Genomic DNA, 14,404 nt, shown 5'->3' with positions numbered 1-14,404 from the left:
CCGTGAATATCAAGTTATGAATGATATAACAACCAATGCTTTTTTGAGGAAAAACATGTTTTCGATTACCAACAGTTGCATTCACTCCTCAAATCGCTATATATCAGACCTGAAGTCATCCGATTGTTTTTATCGTATTTAATACTTTCAATTCCTCCAACGCTCATTGTATGTGATTTTGTAACAGTAGGCTACTACATAGGCTACTACATGTCGGCAGCCGTGGCCGAGTGGTTAGCGCGTTGGGCTCGCAGTCGAGAGCCTGCATGTTCGACTCCAGCCACCCGCACTTGCTGTTGTTTCTCTGGGCAAGAAACTTTACGATAATTGCCTCTACCTAGTGATCGATTTCGAGCAATGGGTAGTACCAAATTTAAGTCATAAGTTAAGTAGACAACCGGAAACAGACATTGCTGTCGGCTGCAGCGTGGGTCAGGTGTATGTCGGAAGGCGTACACCGAGATGCATAGCGCTCAAGTCCGCTTTCCCGCAATGCAGGATAAAGATAAACAAACAAACAAATGTTCAGTGCGCTCTTAAACTGACAAAATCAAAAGTGGTTCCTTGTGATCTTTATGCATTTTCAGTTTGTAAGTTATTATTTCGTTGTTTTGGATATGGACAGCTTTGTCTGATGCGAAAAAATAATCACAATAATGATTACAATTCTTCCCAGTAGAACTAACTACACGTTGCAATTTCAAAACTTAATTTTTTCTAATATTTATGTTCATCGATGATTTAATTTTTACACTTTGATTTTATCTACAAGTCTCTTTGAACCCCCAACTAGCGGCTCAACAATAGCAGGCCTTCTGATATCTTGCGTGCAACTTATCATTTACCAAATGTACCTAATTGTAATTTGGTTTGGTCCAAAATTTTTTGAAACTACTGTACAATTACACAACAACAAAAGTCTCAATTATCATTAACTTACATGAAAATGTGTAATTAATTCCATTCAATTAGCCTACAATTATTGAAATTGTAATTGATCCAACTCTGTATGATCTGCACCTCTGTAGAAGCAATACAAGTCCAGTCCCAAAGAAGGGGCACCAGGGCTGTGTTCTGGCCCCTGGGCCCACTTTGGACTCAACACGGCACTGGTAGTGAATCTTAGCGACACATGTTGAAATCGTTTGTTCTCTAAGGATGGGTTACTTTTCCCAGAGTAGGCCTACTTTGTTTTTTTTAATAATATTGAAAGAACGTCACTACGGTTGCTTGTTTTTGTTATTGTAGTAATTTGCAATCACGAATTGGCAAGTGGTAGCATGAAAGAGAGTTGTGCCTATAACAAAAGTTTTCCGTTACTCATAAATTTCCTGGCCTCGGGATACTGGTCTAAGGTCGCTAGTTTAATCAACTGCAACACCAGAACATAAAGATGAGTGACGTAACATCAAAGTGCTGGAGTTTGGTGATTTTGAGGTTTGTTTGCTGTTTGACTTTTGAATTTTGATTGTAGGCTAGTCTAACTACTTCCATCTGCAACTGCGATTTCGTTTGGTTTATAGACCAGTTCAGATACAGTTTATGCAAATGCAGCATTTTTTATGTAAAATACGAGGTTACAATTATTTTAATCGAACTGTTTCAGAAAACATAGACAACCCATAAAACCGAAAAAAGGAAAGCGAAGAGATGACTTTTAGTATGGTCAGCATTGTCAGATTTCGTCAGGGCCGGATCTCAGATTTATTGGCACTTGGAGAGTGAGGTATGGTGAAAAGAAACTATCGTCTTCCGTGAATAAGTATCAGGCTCCTTGATTGGCAGTGCATCGAAATCGTTTTTACAGTGGCTTTGGAAATTTGGCATGACCAGTGCAGAATCAAACAATGACTCGTCAGTGAGTTCAATAACGATTCTTTGGCGTCCGGACTCCAAACGAGATTCGTTTGTTCTTGAATAGTTTTATGTGAAAGCAGGCTACTTTCAGCTGTGAAAAAATCTCTGGTTATAGCCTACAAAGCAATTGAGAAGAAATAGAATGTTTTGCATTTAATTTAAAGCCATGCTTTTCAGAGTGTCTCGAACCTATTTTGACAGTTGAATGTGCTATAAAACAATGCATGTTTTGACAAGTTGTCAGTTTGCTGTTTTATGGACAATGTTGGCAATAACTTGCCGTGGTAAGCAGTTAACTACTTCTTTTTTTTATGTTGTGTGATATATTGTTTAGATACAGCATTGATTCACAAAAGCAGTTCACATTTCGTAGATTTCGTACATTTCGTATTTCATAGACGTAACATTTCGTAATTGCATAAACATGACATAAAAATTTTGATTCAAAGAAATATTCATTCACCTGCAAATGCGTAGTCAGTTTTTATACTGTATATGCTGCAAGAAAAAGCATATGGCCTACAACAGTTGTTCTCAAAGGTTCACAAACTGTGTGTCGCGATGCCGTGGTACGTCGTTTGAAATCTCTATGGGCGTTTGTCATTTTTACTGATGTTAAAAAAGATAAAGCTATTGAGTGAAATGTCGTTACTTCAAAACAATTTAATAACTTAGATACAATATACACGTACTGTCATCTTTTCCTTATTAGCCAATGTAGCCAAGCAAGCGGAAAGCAAAGCTATAACTAATATATATGGTGCTGACCATCAAAGTTTGTTGCTGTATTACACTTGATGGGACATTTTTTAACCTTCAGTAACTCAATGCACCTGTTAAGTTGTGAAAGAGCAACATGACCTTCTTCAAAGAAATCTCTTTTAAAAAAACATAAGCTATTGATTTGGGACTGGACTATTTACAATAAACGCCGAATGTATTGCATCGCTAAAACAGCGCTATTTTTTGTCTGATTTATGGAAAGTAGGATATTCTGTTATGGTTGTGATTGAAACGAAATGTCAATTAGAATTGCATCTCAAAGGAAAATGTGAGTGGTGGTTTCATACTTCTACTGCTGTAAGATTCGATAAACTTTATTACATCAAAAAAAAGGCGTGGAAGCTCACACGTCACATCCGTTTAGCGTGTTCTTCGCTTTGCTGTTGTTCCAATAAATAACACTTGTTGATGTATGAGTTTTGATCAAATTTATTGTTGGTGTCACAATCTTTTTTAAATGCTTTGAAAAGAGAAAAAAAACGTTTGAAAACCACTGGTTGGTCACAGCGGTAAACCATAATCTCTTCGTGGGAAAATTGTAACGTAAGATTCCCAAATCCGTTCGTCTGCATGCAATGACCCAAAAATAAACACACTTTCGAAACGTCTATTCAAAAGTGTATTCCAGTAAAATTAGCCCGAGGCTATCGAAATGACTGGTGCAACGCCGTACACCTAAAAACTGTCACTACAATACAAATTACTTGGATAAAAGACGGAACCTTTGTCCAGCTAGCAAGCACTAAGCCAACAGTTAAATGTGCGGCCAACTTTCAAACAATCATTTTACGAATGACCAGAATAGATAGCAATATCTCAAATTCACGTATGCAGTATTGTGACGCAATAATGAAAGACAATTATGAAGTCATTCCAACAGGTGTTTAAAGCTGATGTAATATTTCCTGTTTAAACAGGCCCAAACAGGTCTGACACAAGTCTATGAACAATGGTGCAATTTCGGCACATTTTCTAGCAAGTTCCATGACGTAATATTCAGTAGACTTGAACGGTTTTTATATGACGTTTGATTTGGTGAAAATTGTCGGGAACATAGCGGCCCCTAGTTATGACAGTCTGACATGGCATAACTAAAAAAGAATTGACGACAATTGTGAGCCAATGAATAAAAACACATGATACACTAATTGTTTGAATCACTCACGTTTAAGTTAATACGTAAATACAAAGGGCATGCAAAGAATGAACAGCAATACGAAATAATACACGATACATGAAATTGGTACCAGTACACGCTAAAATGACGCTATATACAATGGTTGCGCTAATAACCGACTGTTCCGGGCTCAGACAAGGGTCGGCCACCGCAGACAAAACCAAGCTCAAACCCTAACACTTAGGTGTTCTTTACGGGGGCGAGGCACGAAATATCCCTCAACACGTAGTCTACTTTCACTTTCCCCGTACTCTCATCATAGTTGCAGACGGCAACTTTGGCTCTACGAACCACAGGCTTCCCTTTCCTAATTTGTGGAACTACCTCATGCACCCTCCCAAGTTGATACTTCCCACGTTTACCAATGTCTTGGAGAGAACCCACCACTACAAGTTGACCAGGCTCCAAATTCTCGGCCATTTTCAGCCATTTTTTCCGGCCCTGAAGACCTGGCAAGTAAAAATCGATCCATTTGCTCCAAAACTGCTGAGAAAGTGACAAATTGAACCGATAATCCCTTCTTAGTTGGTCACGATCATGTGGTTGCCCAACAGCACAGTATGGGTCTAAGTATGGGGTCAAAAGTGAGGCAGGGGTGATGACAGTAAAATCCCTAGGGTCGTCACTCAAAGGTACCAAAGGGCGTTCGTTCACGATCCGAACGGCACTGCCTGTGTACGTAAGCAGTTCAATGAAATTGGGCTTACGAATCGAAGAGTCCAAAATGTGAAAAAAGTACTTGGTCATATCGGCCACGAAACCAAGTCTACTCAGCCGAAATCTAGCCAAGAGATCTGCCAGAGGGTTTAAGAAATCAGGACACGAAAACAATACATCATTAACACAAGTTCCTCGAAATTCAGACTTGCCATCGTAAACAATGCGCTTTTTTAATTGTGACGTCACAAAGTATGGTAAATACCATTCAAATCCCTTGACATTTCCTGCTTCACCCGCACGCTCAATATAGCCATTAGATTTAAGATCTTTCATGGTGTCAGTAAGGAAATCACGAAGTTCAGGTTGTTTTAAAGCTTTCTTTCTTAAAGCAGCAGCTCTATCTGACGCCAACACAAAATTGTTAGGTAGATCAATATCTTCCTTCAACGGAACAGGTATCTCAAATCGACCATCTTTCAACTCAATATTCGGTTCGACAAGTTCTCTAGCCAACTTATCATTGCGAGACAATTCACAGGTTTCATTTTGCAACGTCAAATCCTGAATGACTTTATTCAGGTCTGCTATTTCCATATCGCGAGACTCAATTTTACGCTGAAAGCCAGAGATGACATCCGACTCTGAAGACGTCTGCACTCTGCACACTTTAGCAACGCTTTCAACTAAGGGTGACTTACCACCACAAGCCAACCAACCGAGAGGAGTGAGCAAAGCATGCGGTTCACTACGATTGTCACCAACACGCTCTTCTTTTGCACACATCAAATAAGCGTTGTCGTTGCCAATCAGTACATCTACAGTACTACAATCATTCAAATGAAACATATTCACGTCATGAAAATGACGGAAACCACTTAAATCTTGTTTATGGGGTAAAGTTTTAACATCGTCAGCCCAAGCTGGGTTAACCACCGAGGTTATATCACAAAACAGTTCATCAGTCTCTAACGACTGGATGTTGAGTTTAACAAGGTCAGCACAAGTAGGTTTCTGACCAGCCAGAGTATCCATTTTAAACGACGCTTTATCATACGGTTTAAGACCAAGTTCGCACACCAAATCACTCGAAACAAACGTCAACTGCGAACCAGGATCATGCTGACAATACACCAACTTCGATTTGCCAGTCATTGGATTCAAAACACGAGCAGCAGTAACGCGGTTAAAGGCTGCTTTAACATTTCCAATTTTAACATTACGCACAGGAACTCTGGCACCAGCCTCATCTTTACCGACCAAATCCAGAGAATCACGTGACGTCACATAAAAATCATGCAGAAGAAAATAGTGTTTCCTATCGTTGGTGGGTCCACACTTACGACAGTTATTTGCATGATTACAGTCTCTAACCATATGCTGGCGCAAACAATTCAAGCATTTGCCAGCTTTCACAATGACATCTCTCCGATCTTTAGGTGTCAAGCGCAAAAATTCTTTACAGTTAGACAAAAAATGATATTCAACTTGACCACGTGACGAACAACAAAAACATGCCGGTATGTCACTACGTCTGGCCACACCGCCGCGCGGTGCGCCAACAGCAGTCGAGTACTGCGAACTCCCTGAAATCACATTATCATGGGGTTTTACGGACGTCTGCCTAACCGGACATGAAGGCAATTTTCCTTTGCCAAACTTTTTAAAATGCTGCGACTCACCAGAATCGCCCATTAGCATAATGCTAAAATCAGTCGACTTGCGCGTTTCCTCCCGTACTACAAAATCAAACAAACTCTGAAAAGTAGGTTCCTCAGTGCTACCATACTGATCACCTAAAAAGTCAAGATAACGCTGCTTAGCGTCAAACGGGAGTCGTTTAGCCAAATCCAAAACAAAACGTCCTTCTAATTTATCACGCTGACCATAAGCTTTCGCGTAAAGCAAACACTGCGACAATTCATCTTTAAACTCTTTCAAATCACTGGAAGAGATAGAAGTCAATTTGCTACCATAGCGATACTTTCTAATTTCTGGTTCTGCGAAAAGACCTCCACGAACTCCAAAACGTTGGGACAAGCGAGATAACGACATTTCTATCCTGTCTTCCTCTGACAAGCCAGGAGTGTCGGAAACCAAATTAGCAATCGTTTGTGCAGCTGTTCTAACACAAGCTGCTTGCAACAAAGTCAAACGAGTTCCCTTAAAGGGCGAAGCTGCCATCAAGGCCATAACACGATTTTTAAAGAAGACAAATGGCATATTATTACCATCGTAACCAATCAAGGCCGCCTTATCGAAGAACGTCCTACTATTTTGGTATTCAAAAAAGCAATCCTGCTGTTGAGAACTCGATTTAGCGGGAGAAGACAAGCTATATCCCTTAAGGGGCTGAGTGGGCTCAGTCACATGCACAGCCCGATCACGATCCTCACACACGTTAAAATCAGGAGACGCGATACGCCTCTCACAACCACCCAAATTACGTGTAGCTGGGCGATCAAAAACTAGCGGCGCTGAAAACTGTGAAGGGGGCAAAGCATTACTGCTAATGGCGGCCCCGTGACCTGTACGCTCTGGGGGAGGAGTTCGGTTGTAATTTGCAGACCTTGGCTCTACAGCCTTCGGAATACCCTTAGCCGCGGCCCCGAGACCTCCTGAAACAGCTGGAAAACATGTGGATTGTACAGGTCCACTTACGGATTGAACAGGCGTGTGGAAAAGGTTAGGTAAATTAAACTGTGATTGATGTTCACTTCTGGAATGCCTAGAAGAGCCCTTCCTAGAGCTACGCCGGGAGCCCAACTCAGAACGATATTCAGCTAAAACTACCTCTTTACGTTGTTCGGCCCTCAACTGAGCGTCTTTGAGTGCGAACTCAGCAGCTCTAGCTTCGGCTCTCGCGGCGGCCTCAGCAGCTCTCGCTTCGGCCTCAGCAGCTCTCGCGTCGGCCTCAGCTCTCGCGGCAGCCTCAGCTCGTATGGCTTCAGCTCTTGCGATGGCCTCAGCAGCTCTTGCTTCGGCCTCAGCTTGGATCTGGAGCTCCTCTCGTCTTAACTGTAGGTTAATTTGTGCAACTATTCGTGACGAGCTCTCAGACATTCTAGTGCTTACATTTGAGGCGCTATCCTCAGGATGTATGTCAGCATCCAACCTATCTGAGAACTCACTTTCTTTTTGTTCGAAGTTATTTTTTAACGAGTTAAATTCGGGATCTACCCTATCACGAAGTTCTGCTAAGATTGCAGAGTTAAAAATTTTACTCAAGAGAGCATGGAAATGCCGTAATTCCTCTTCTAAAGTAGATAACTTAGATCTAAAAATTAACAGTTCCTGCTTATCACTCAAAGAACCTAGGGCTACAGAAAGTTTCCCAATTTGAGTCAAAATATCCCGTCTAAGATGCCGGGCCTCTCGAACTGACTTAGCCTCATCGTTAATGGGTCCCTCCCCAGAATGGCCTGCCCGACCGCAAAGAACATCATCAGGCTTAAACTCAGTCGAGTCGACGGCGGTCGAGTCCCTGTCACCACCGAGTGTAGACATATCAAATGTTAGGGCTAAATTTAACAATTAAAAAATTAAGTTACACAAACACACAAAATTACAGTAGTTATAAAAAACTTAACTGCAAAGACCGTAAAAAATACAAAAAAGAATTTAAATGCACGATACCGTAGCTGTACGAGTATGTGAAGTCCAAACGTCCACAAAACTTGCTTGGATTCTTCCACTTGAATCTTCAAGCACAGATGGATTGCCTTTAATCTTCTTTCTTGCCAATAAATGTCAAAGTTATTTTTCTTCTGTACCAAACTGAGAAGAAATGTCTTTACTTTTTAGCTTAAAGTTCTTCAGTTGCCTACCGAGAAGAAATGTCTTTAATTTTCTTTGCTTCTTTAATTAGACTACCCACCAACAAGATCTTCTTTTATTATTTCTTTGCTTCTAAGTGCTTCTTAGCCTACCAACTACAAACTTCGTCTTTTATTTTTTATGGTCACAGCGGTAAACCATAATCTCTTCGTGGGAAAATTGTAACGTAAGATTCCCAAATCCGTTCGTCTGCATGCAATGACCCAAAAATAAACACACTTTCGAAACGTCTATTCAAAAGTGTATTCCAGTAAAATTAGCCCGAGGCTATCGAAATGACTGGTGCAACGCCGTACACCTAAAAACTGTCACTACAATACAAATTACTTGGATAAAAGACGGAACCTTTGTCCAGCTAGCAAGCACTAAGCCAACAGTTAAATGTGCGGCCAACTTTCAAACAATCATTTTACGAATGACCAGAATAGATAGCAATATCTCAAATTCACGTATGCAGTACTGTGACGCAATAATGAAAGACAATTATGAAGTCATTCCAACAGGTGTTTAAAGCTGATGTAATATTTCCTGTTTAAACAGGCCCAAACAGGTCTGACACAAGTCTATGAACAATGGTGCAATTTCGGCACATTTTCTAGCAAGTTCCATGACGTAATATTCAGTAGACTTGAACGGTTTTTATATGACGTTTGATTTGGTGAAAATTGTCGGGAACACTGGTCTACGAAATTAGTAAGAAAATTATTTTTGGCAACCAGTTTTTAATTCTTTTCAGCTTGTCATAATCCCGGGGACGGAGGATTTTCAGGAAGGGGACTTTTTGAAAACTCGAAAAACGTGAAGCGCGATGTGGAAACTTTACTGGAAGGCCATGGATTGCCACCGTTTCTTGAAGCTTGTGTCACAAACAATGTAGGTTCAGTTTAAGCGCTGTTGCTATCGTTTGCCGCTCATAAACACTAAAAAAACGTTTAAACGTACAAAACAAATGGAATTGGTGAATACCCGGTACCAGTTCCGCCATCAGGCTAAAACAAATATTAAACATTCATTAGGATACAGCTTATAGCTGATATAAGTTACATAACTGGAATTAGACGTTCTAGTGCCTACCCAGAACTAAACTTTTTATTTGGTTATTCTTGGGTGTAACTTTGTTTTACATGGCCTTAGGCATTAGAGCTAAGCGCCGTACTTGAAAGATATACAGTATAAAGTATAGATACTGTAATTAATAATTTTGGCTGTACCATAATGGGAAAATGTGTGTACCAAGTCTTAGTAGACAATCAGAAAATAAAATTTTACTTATGTTTATACTTTATGCTGGTTAAAGTAGGCTACAATTTTTGATGACTTTTTTGCGGTAAAGCTTTTAAAGTTTGAAGACTTGAAGTTGTTGCAAATTGAATCACATAGGACTATGCTTAAAAACGTGTGTCCATGATCACAGGATTACACTTTAAGCTTCCGAAAGGGCTTTCTTAACTCCCAAGAGAAATATTTTTTAAATCAATAAATACGCTAAACTTCAGTGGCATTGTTATTATAAATCGTGTTCAACCGCTTTTGTGCTTTTTTTTGAGCCAAATATTGTATAAAAAAAAAGTTCTTAGATTTGGAAAAAATATAATGACATGCCTAGGTAGTTTGGGATGTTTATAAAAAGTTGTTCTGTGTGATTTCTGTCCATGGTGTGCCTGGAGTTTTTGGCGAAGCAAACTTGCTCTCTCTATCTATCGCTTGATTCTAATCTCTTCTATCGTTAAATTTCAATTAGTTGTACTACTTCGACTATATTCCACAAGTAGGTTATGGTAGGTTATAGAAACAGCCCGTTTTAGCCTGATGCTATGGTAATAGAGGTTTGTCACAAGCCTTTGGAACACAGTTCCCTAGTCATGTGCAATGACTAGCCTACATTTGCGAAATAAACAACTATACTGTTGCTAACTCTATATATTATACCAAAACTAAGCAAAGCTCAATATATTATATACGGTACTTTAACTTTGATATCTTTAACAGTTTTTTTTTTCACTACTTTCACAGTGTAGCTTCGACATAGAAAAAAGTCCTGTGTTCAGTGTTCACCCACATTGTGTTAGAGTTAGTGATTATGTTTTTATAAACAAACACAATAGTTATTTAATATCCATCACACCATGGAACTGATTTCTAAAACACATTGTTATTTCCGTAAAACAACAATGAATTAGAATATTTCCGGCCGGAGATGTAGACATTTTCAGTGATCCGTGATGTCCATGCTGTCAGCACACTAAAAAGTGAATGCTTAAAGCTTACTGATCTTCGATTGTTAGCATAGTTACCATAATACAGCAAGCCGTTTTTGTATCATTCGTTTTGTTATTTGAGATATAACCTACCAACAGGTGAATAAGAAAAACAGATAAATAGGCCTAACCATTAATTTTACCACCGTTTTAATTTCAAATCTTTAAAATGTTTTTGTCTTTGATGATAGGCCTACACAGCATGAGTTTAATAATATCATGATGCACAGATCAAAACAACGTTTGCAACAGAAAGTCTTTCCGATCAAAACAGTCGAGCCAGACTGCATCATCGATCTAACCCAAATGAGAACCTACTTGACATTCGAACGAGTTGCCTTAAATACAAGCAAGTTTGCACATATGTGCTGGTACGTAGGCAGTAGGCTATATAACAACAGCTGCGCGGTCTGTATTAAACGATCTTCAATATAATCGTTACTCTTTAGATTGAAGCCTGTGACGTAAGAAAATTATGTGTTGTTTTGTTTCGGAAGTTGAGATTTCATGTTTCCTATGAGATTTGTCGAAATTACTCCGGAAGTCTTAGGCTATAGGCTGCTCTCTACGAGGCAGGATTGCCGCTGCTTTATTTTCTTGCCGCTGCCATGAGCAAAAAAGAGGGCAACTGATTATTCATTAATCATTATCAACTAACTACAGTAGCCTACTCTAGCCGCTTCCGGCGCCCCTGTGTATAGTAGACTAAAAATTTTATGGAAAGTAAATTTGATGAAACAGAATTTTGACACATTTTTATTTGCTCAAACTTCTGGCTGTTCTTTGACATCATTGTTTCTATGTCAAAGGCAATTGACATTGTCTTGTTAAGTTCGTTGTGAACACATTTTGAAAGGTAGCCTATATGCACAAAACAGCAGCATGTTATATTGTTATACATTACAGGCTTGTGCCAGAGGTTTCGGCTTTGACATTCCACAGCTGCATTTTTTAGTGGAGCGGCCACGTCTTCCTCCAACAACAACAACAACAACGACAACAGCAACAACAACAACAGTTCCGGAGCCAGTCCACCTTGGATATTGGCAGCTCTCGTATCGTTTTGGTGTTCCTTGTGTAGAATGTTCTGGATTTTTGTGCTCGTTTGTTCCCAGTGATGAGTTGTAAGTTTTTTTTTGTTCAAATGGGCAAAAGCTTCAATTATTGTCACTATTAGTTTTATTGATAACGTCAGAAACCAAACAAATCAACTTCTGAGGCAATTAGATCATTGTTTGATTAGATTGGAGATGATTGATTGATTGATTGATTGAATTTTTTTTTTATCCTCGGACTGGGAAACCTTCTTGCAGAGCTTAATCCTGGCAGTTTCGCATACTTGTAGAGGCTTTGAATCACTGACGCAGGCCCGGTCACCGAGATTGACAGAGTGAAGTTTCCGATTGTTGAAGTCTTGTTGCCGGGGAACTATTCCATCCATTAGATGCCACTGAATGGAGAGCAGTCCTTAACGTGCGTTGCTCAAGCGCACACCCCGAGAGTCGAACCAGTGCCGCTTGATCTTGAAGCTTCTTCGTTCCAGAAGTGACGCGCTAACCAATTGAGCTATCGGCTATGAATCACTCTGCAGGTTTCCAAAATTACCTTGAAAGTTAACATTATTCATAAATATTTGAAATATCTTGTGATTGTTTATAAGTACCAGTAGAACTCGGTTAATCCGGATTCGGTTAATCCGGATCTTCGCCTAATCCGGACACAACTGGAAGTACAAATGATTTGTAATCTTTTTCTTAAAAAACAGCTTTGGATTATCCGGATTATTTAATCCGGATCTTCGCCCATTCCGGACAAAAGTTGCGCTTTCTCTATCGCTTTATCCGGATTTGCCCGTGATTACTTTGTTTGACCGTGATTTTTTGTAAGTTTTCCATAGAAACTCGTCTTCGGTAACTGTTTTCAAAAGTTTTGAGTGACTACAGATTATTCCGACACGCATGTCTGAAGATGTAACTTTTGCCAGTGTGTTCTTGCGTTAGACGCAGAGTCTACAAATACATTCATTTTACATGCATACTGCATTTTAGAAGAACTCTATCACTGGGTCGCTAATGTGGTGATCGCGCGTCTAGGAATTTGCAGATGACCACACTAATGCGTTCAATTTCGGTGATTTTTACCGATACCTTCCTATATAGGTAACGTCAGGCTTGATAGAACCGTCATCGGTTAATCCGGATCTTCGCCTAATCCGGATGGAATCGCCGGTCAAATCGAATCCGGGTTAACCGAGTTCTACTGTTTAGGTTGATAAAATAACTAGAGTAAATAGGTGAAATGAAAAAGTGAAATGTGAAGTGAAATGAGTTTCCTTTTTTTTTGTTCAATGACTAAAATTTAGTAAAACTATATGAACTGAATTTCAACAGTTTACAAAGTTAGTTTTGTTAAGTTTAGTTTCAATTAAAAAGAACTAGGTAAGAACTAGAACTAGGTTGCGTCTAAGCTCACTTTATCAAAGTTTTTATTGTTTTGTAGGTAAAAATCTAATTTGTTTACCGTCACAGGTGCCAGTCACTCGAATCAGAAGATGAATGGAATCTGCTTACACTCCCCTAGATTTTTAACAGAACTTTTTTTCATCTTTTTATGTATGTTTTCTTATTGTATTTTCAGTTTATATCTTATCTCGTTGTGTCTATAATAAAATCTTATCCTTTAAATTGTTTCGATAGATGGTTAAAACAGGGCTGTGAGTCAAGCAAAAAAGACACGACTCTGACTCGATTTACAACTGGCCAACACCGACTTGGCTTTAGTATTGCCATTTTTTTAATTTTTTAATAATTCGAATAGAGTAATCAGTACGGTAGTAAAGTTGTAAACAAAGAGATTGCAAACAAAAAAATTATTGTTTATCGTTTTGTATCAAGCTGGGGTAGGCGTCGGGCTTTTTTAATCACTCTGACTCCGAGCACACCTAGATAAATTATAATCAATTGTACTTTAAAACTACAAAAGCAGGTGGAGGTAGTAGTGGCGTAGTAACTTGTTTTATTGTGCTGCAATTATGGATATCAATATCTTGTGGTATGAAGATAGTGATTCTTTCTTCGCTAGTCTGAGGATGAAAGTGCTCTGTCTTTTATCACCCTTGAACAGTGGCGGTGACCAGGGATGGAGGAACCTCGTGGACCTGGGCCTACCTACTTTATTTTCTGGGTGGGCCTGGCCCACCCACTTTTGAAAGCCAAATTTCTTTGAAAAGGTAGCGAAAACGGCAAATTAGAAAAAGAGTTCCAAAAAAAAGCTCTTCACTCATTTGACACGCACTAGTTTGATTACACAGGCCAACAAAAAAAATTTGGCACAAAAGGTGAGAGTCATTTCAGAGTATTTCAGGGCCCCTGATTTCAAAAATGCACTTAGTTTTTTCAAATATTCGAAACTACCAGGAATTGAATTTCGAACCAAGATTACGTTCTTCCGTAACAAGGATGAAATTTTAAGCAGTTACTTTATTAAGAACACAACTTTGTATTCTGTAATTATATAAATGGCTTTCGTACGTTGATGGGTGTTGTTCAGTATAGTAGGCCAATCATAATAAAGAATTGCGTTTGTTCATCGATGGCTTTGTTTTGCTTATTCGTCTACAGTAGTTTGTTACGCAAAACAATGTATGTAGGCCTACAGTAGAATTCGCCTATTATTATTATTATTTATTTGCGTCAGACAAAGTTGTCCATATCCACAACAAAAACAACAAAATAATACACAAACTGCAAATGCACAAAGGTCACAGAGAGCCACTTTGGATGCCGTCGGTTTAAAAGCTCACTAAATGGGCTATCTACTGTTACAAACTTACATA

General features: G+C 39.2%; 1 protein-coding gene across 1 annotated transcript; it reads left to right on the top strand.

Annotated features, from left to right (window-relative positions):
* Positions 1–2,032: 2,032 nt before the first annotated feature.
* Positions 2,033–13,247, top strand: LOC145779303 (uncharacterized). The gene is made up of 5 exons (XM_082590851.1): positions 2,033–2,141; positions 9,048–9,184; positions 10,800–10,940; positions 11,476–11,693; positions 13,098–13,247. Exons 1-5 carry the CDS (start codon positions 2,063–2,065, stop codon positions 13,147–13,149), a joined length of 627 nt encoding a protein of 208 aa, XP_082446977.1. The 5' UTR covers positions 2,033–2,062; the 3' UTR covers positions 13,150–13,247.
* The last annotated feature ends 1,157 nt before the right edge of the window (positions 13,248–14,404 follow it).

The sequence above is a fragment of the Aplidium turbinatum genome, chromosome 11 (assembly GCF_918807975.1).
Source record: "Aplidium turbinatum chromosome 11, kaAplTurb1.1, whole genome shotgun sequence".
In the NCBI taxonomy this organism is placed as follows: domain Eukaryota; kingdom Metazoa; phylum Chordata; class Ascidiacea; order Aplousobranchia; family Polyclinidae; genus Aplidium; species Aplidium turbinatum.
Note: the sequence above shows the minus strand (reverse complement) of the source record. Positions and strands in the feature narration are given on the sequence as shown.

Excerpts from the sequence above, each read along its gene's own strand:
- LOC145779303 (XM_082590851.1), top strand. The coding sequence starts at position 2,063 with ATGTGCTATAAAACAATGCATGTTTTGACAAGTTGTCAGTTTGCTGTT. Across the intron at positions 2,142-9,047 it reads GTTGGCAATAACTTGCCGTG|CTTGTCATAATCCCGGGGAC; the intron begins GTAAGCAGTTAA and ends AATTCTTTTCAG. Across the intron at positions 10,941-11,475 it reads AAGTTTGCACATATGTGCTG|GCTTGTGCCAGAGGTTTCGG; the intron begins GTACGTAGGCAG and ends TATACATTACAG.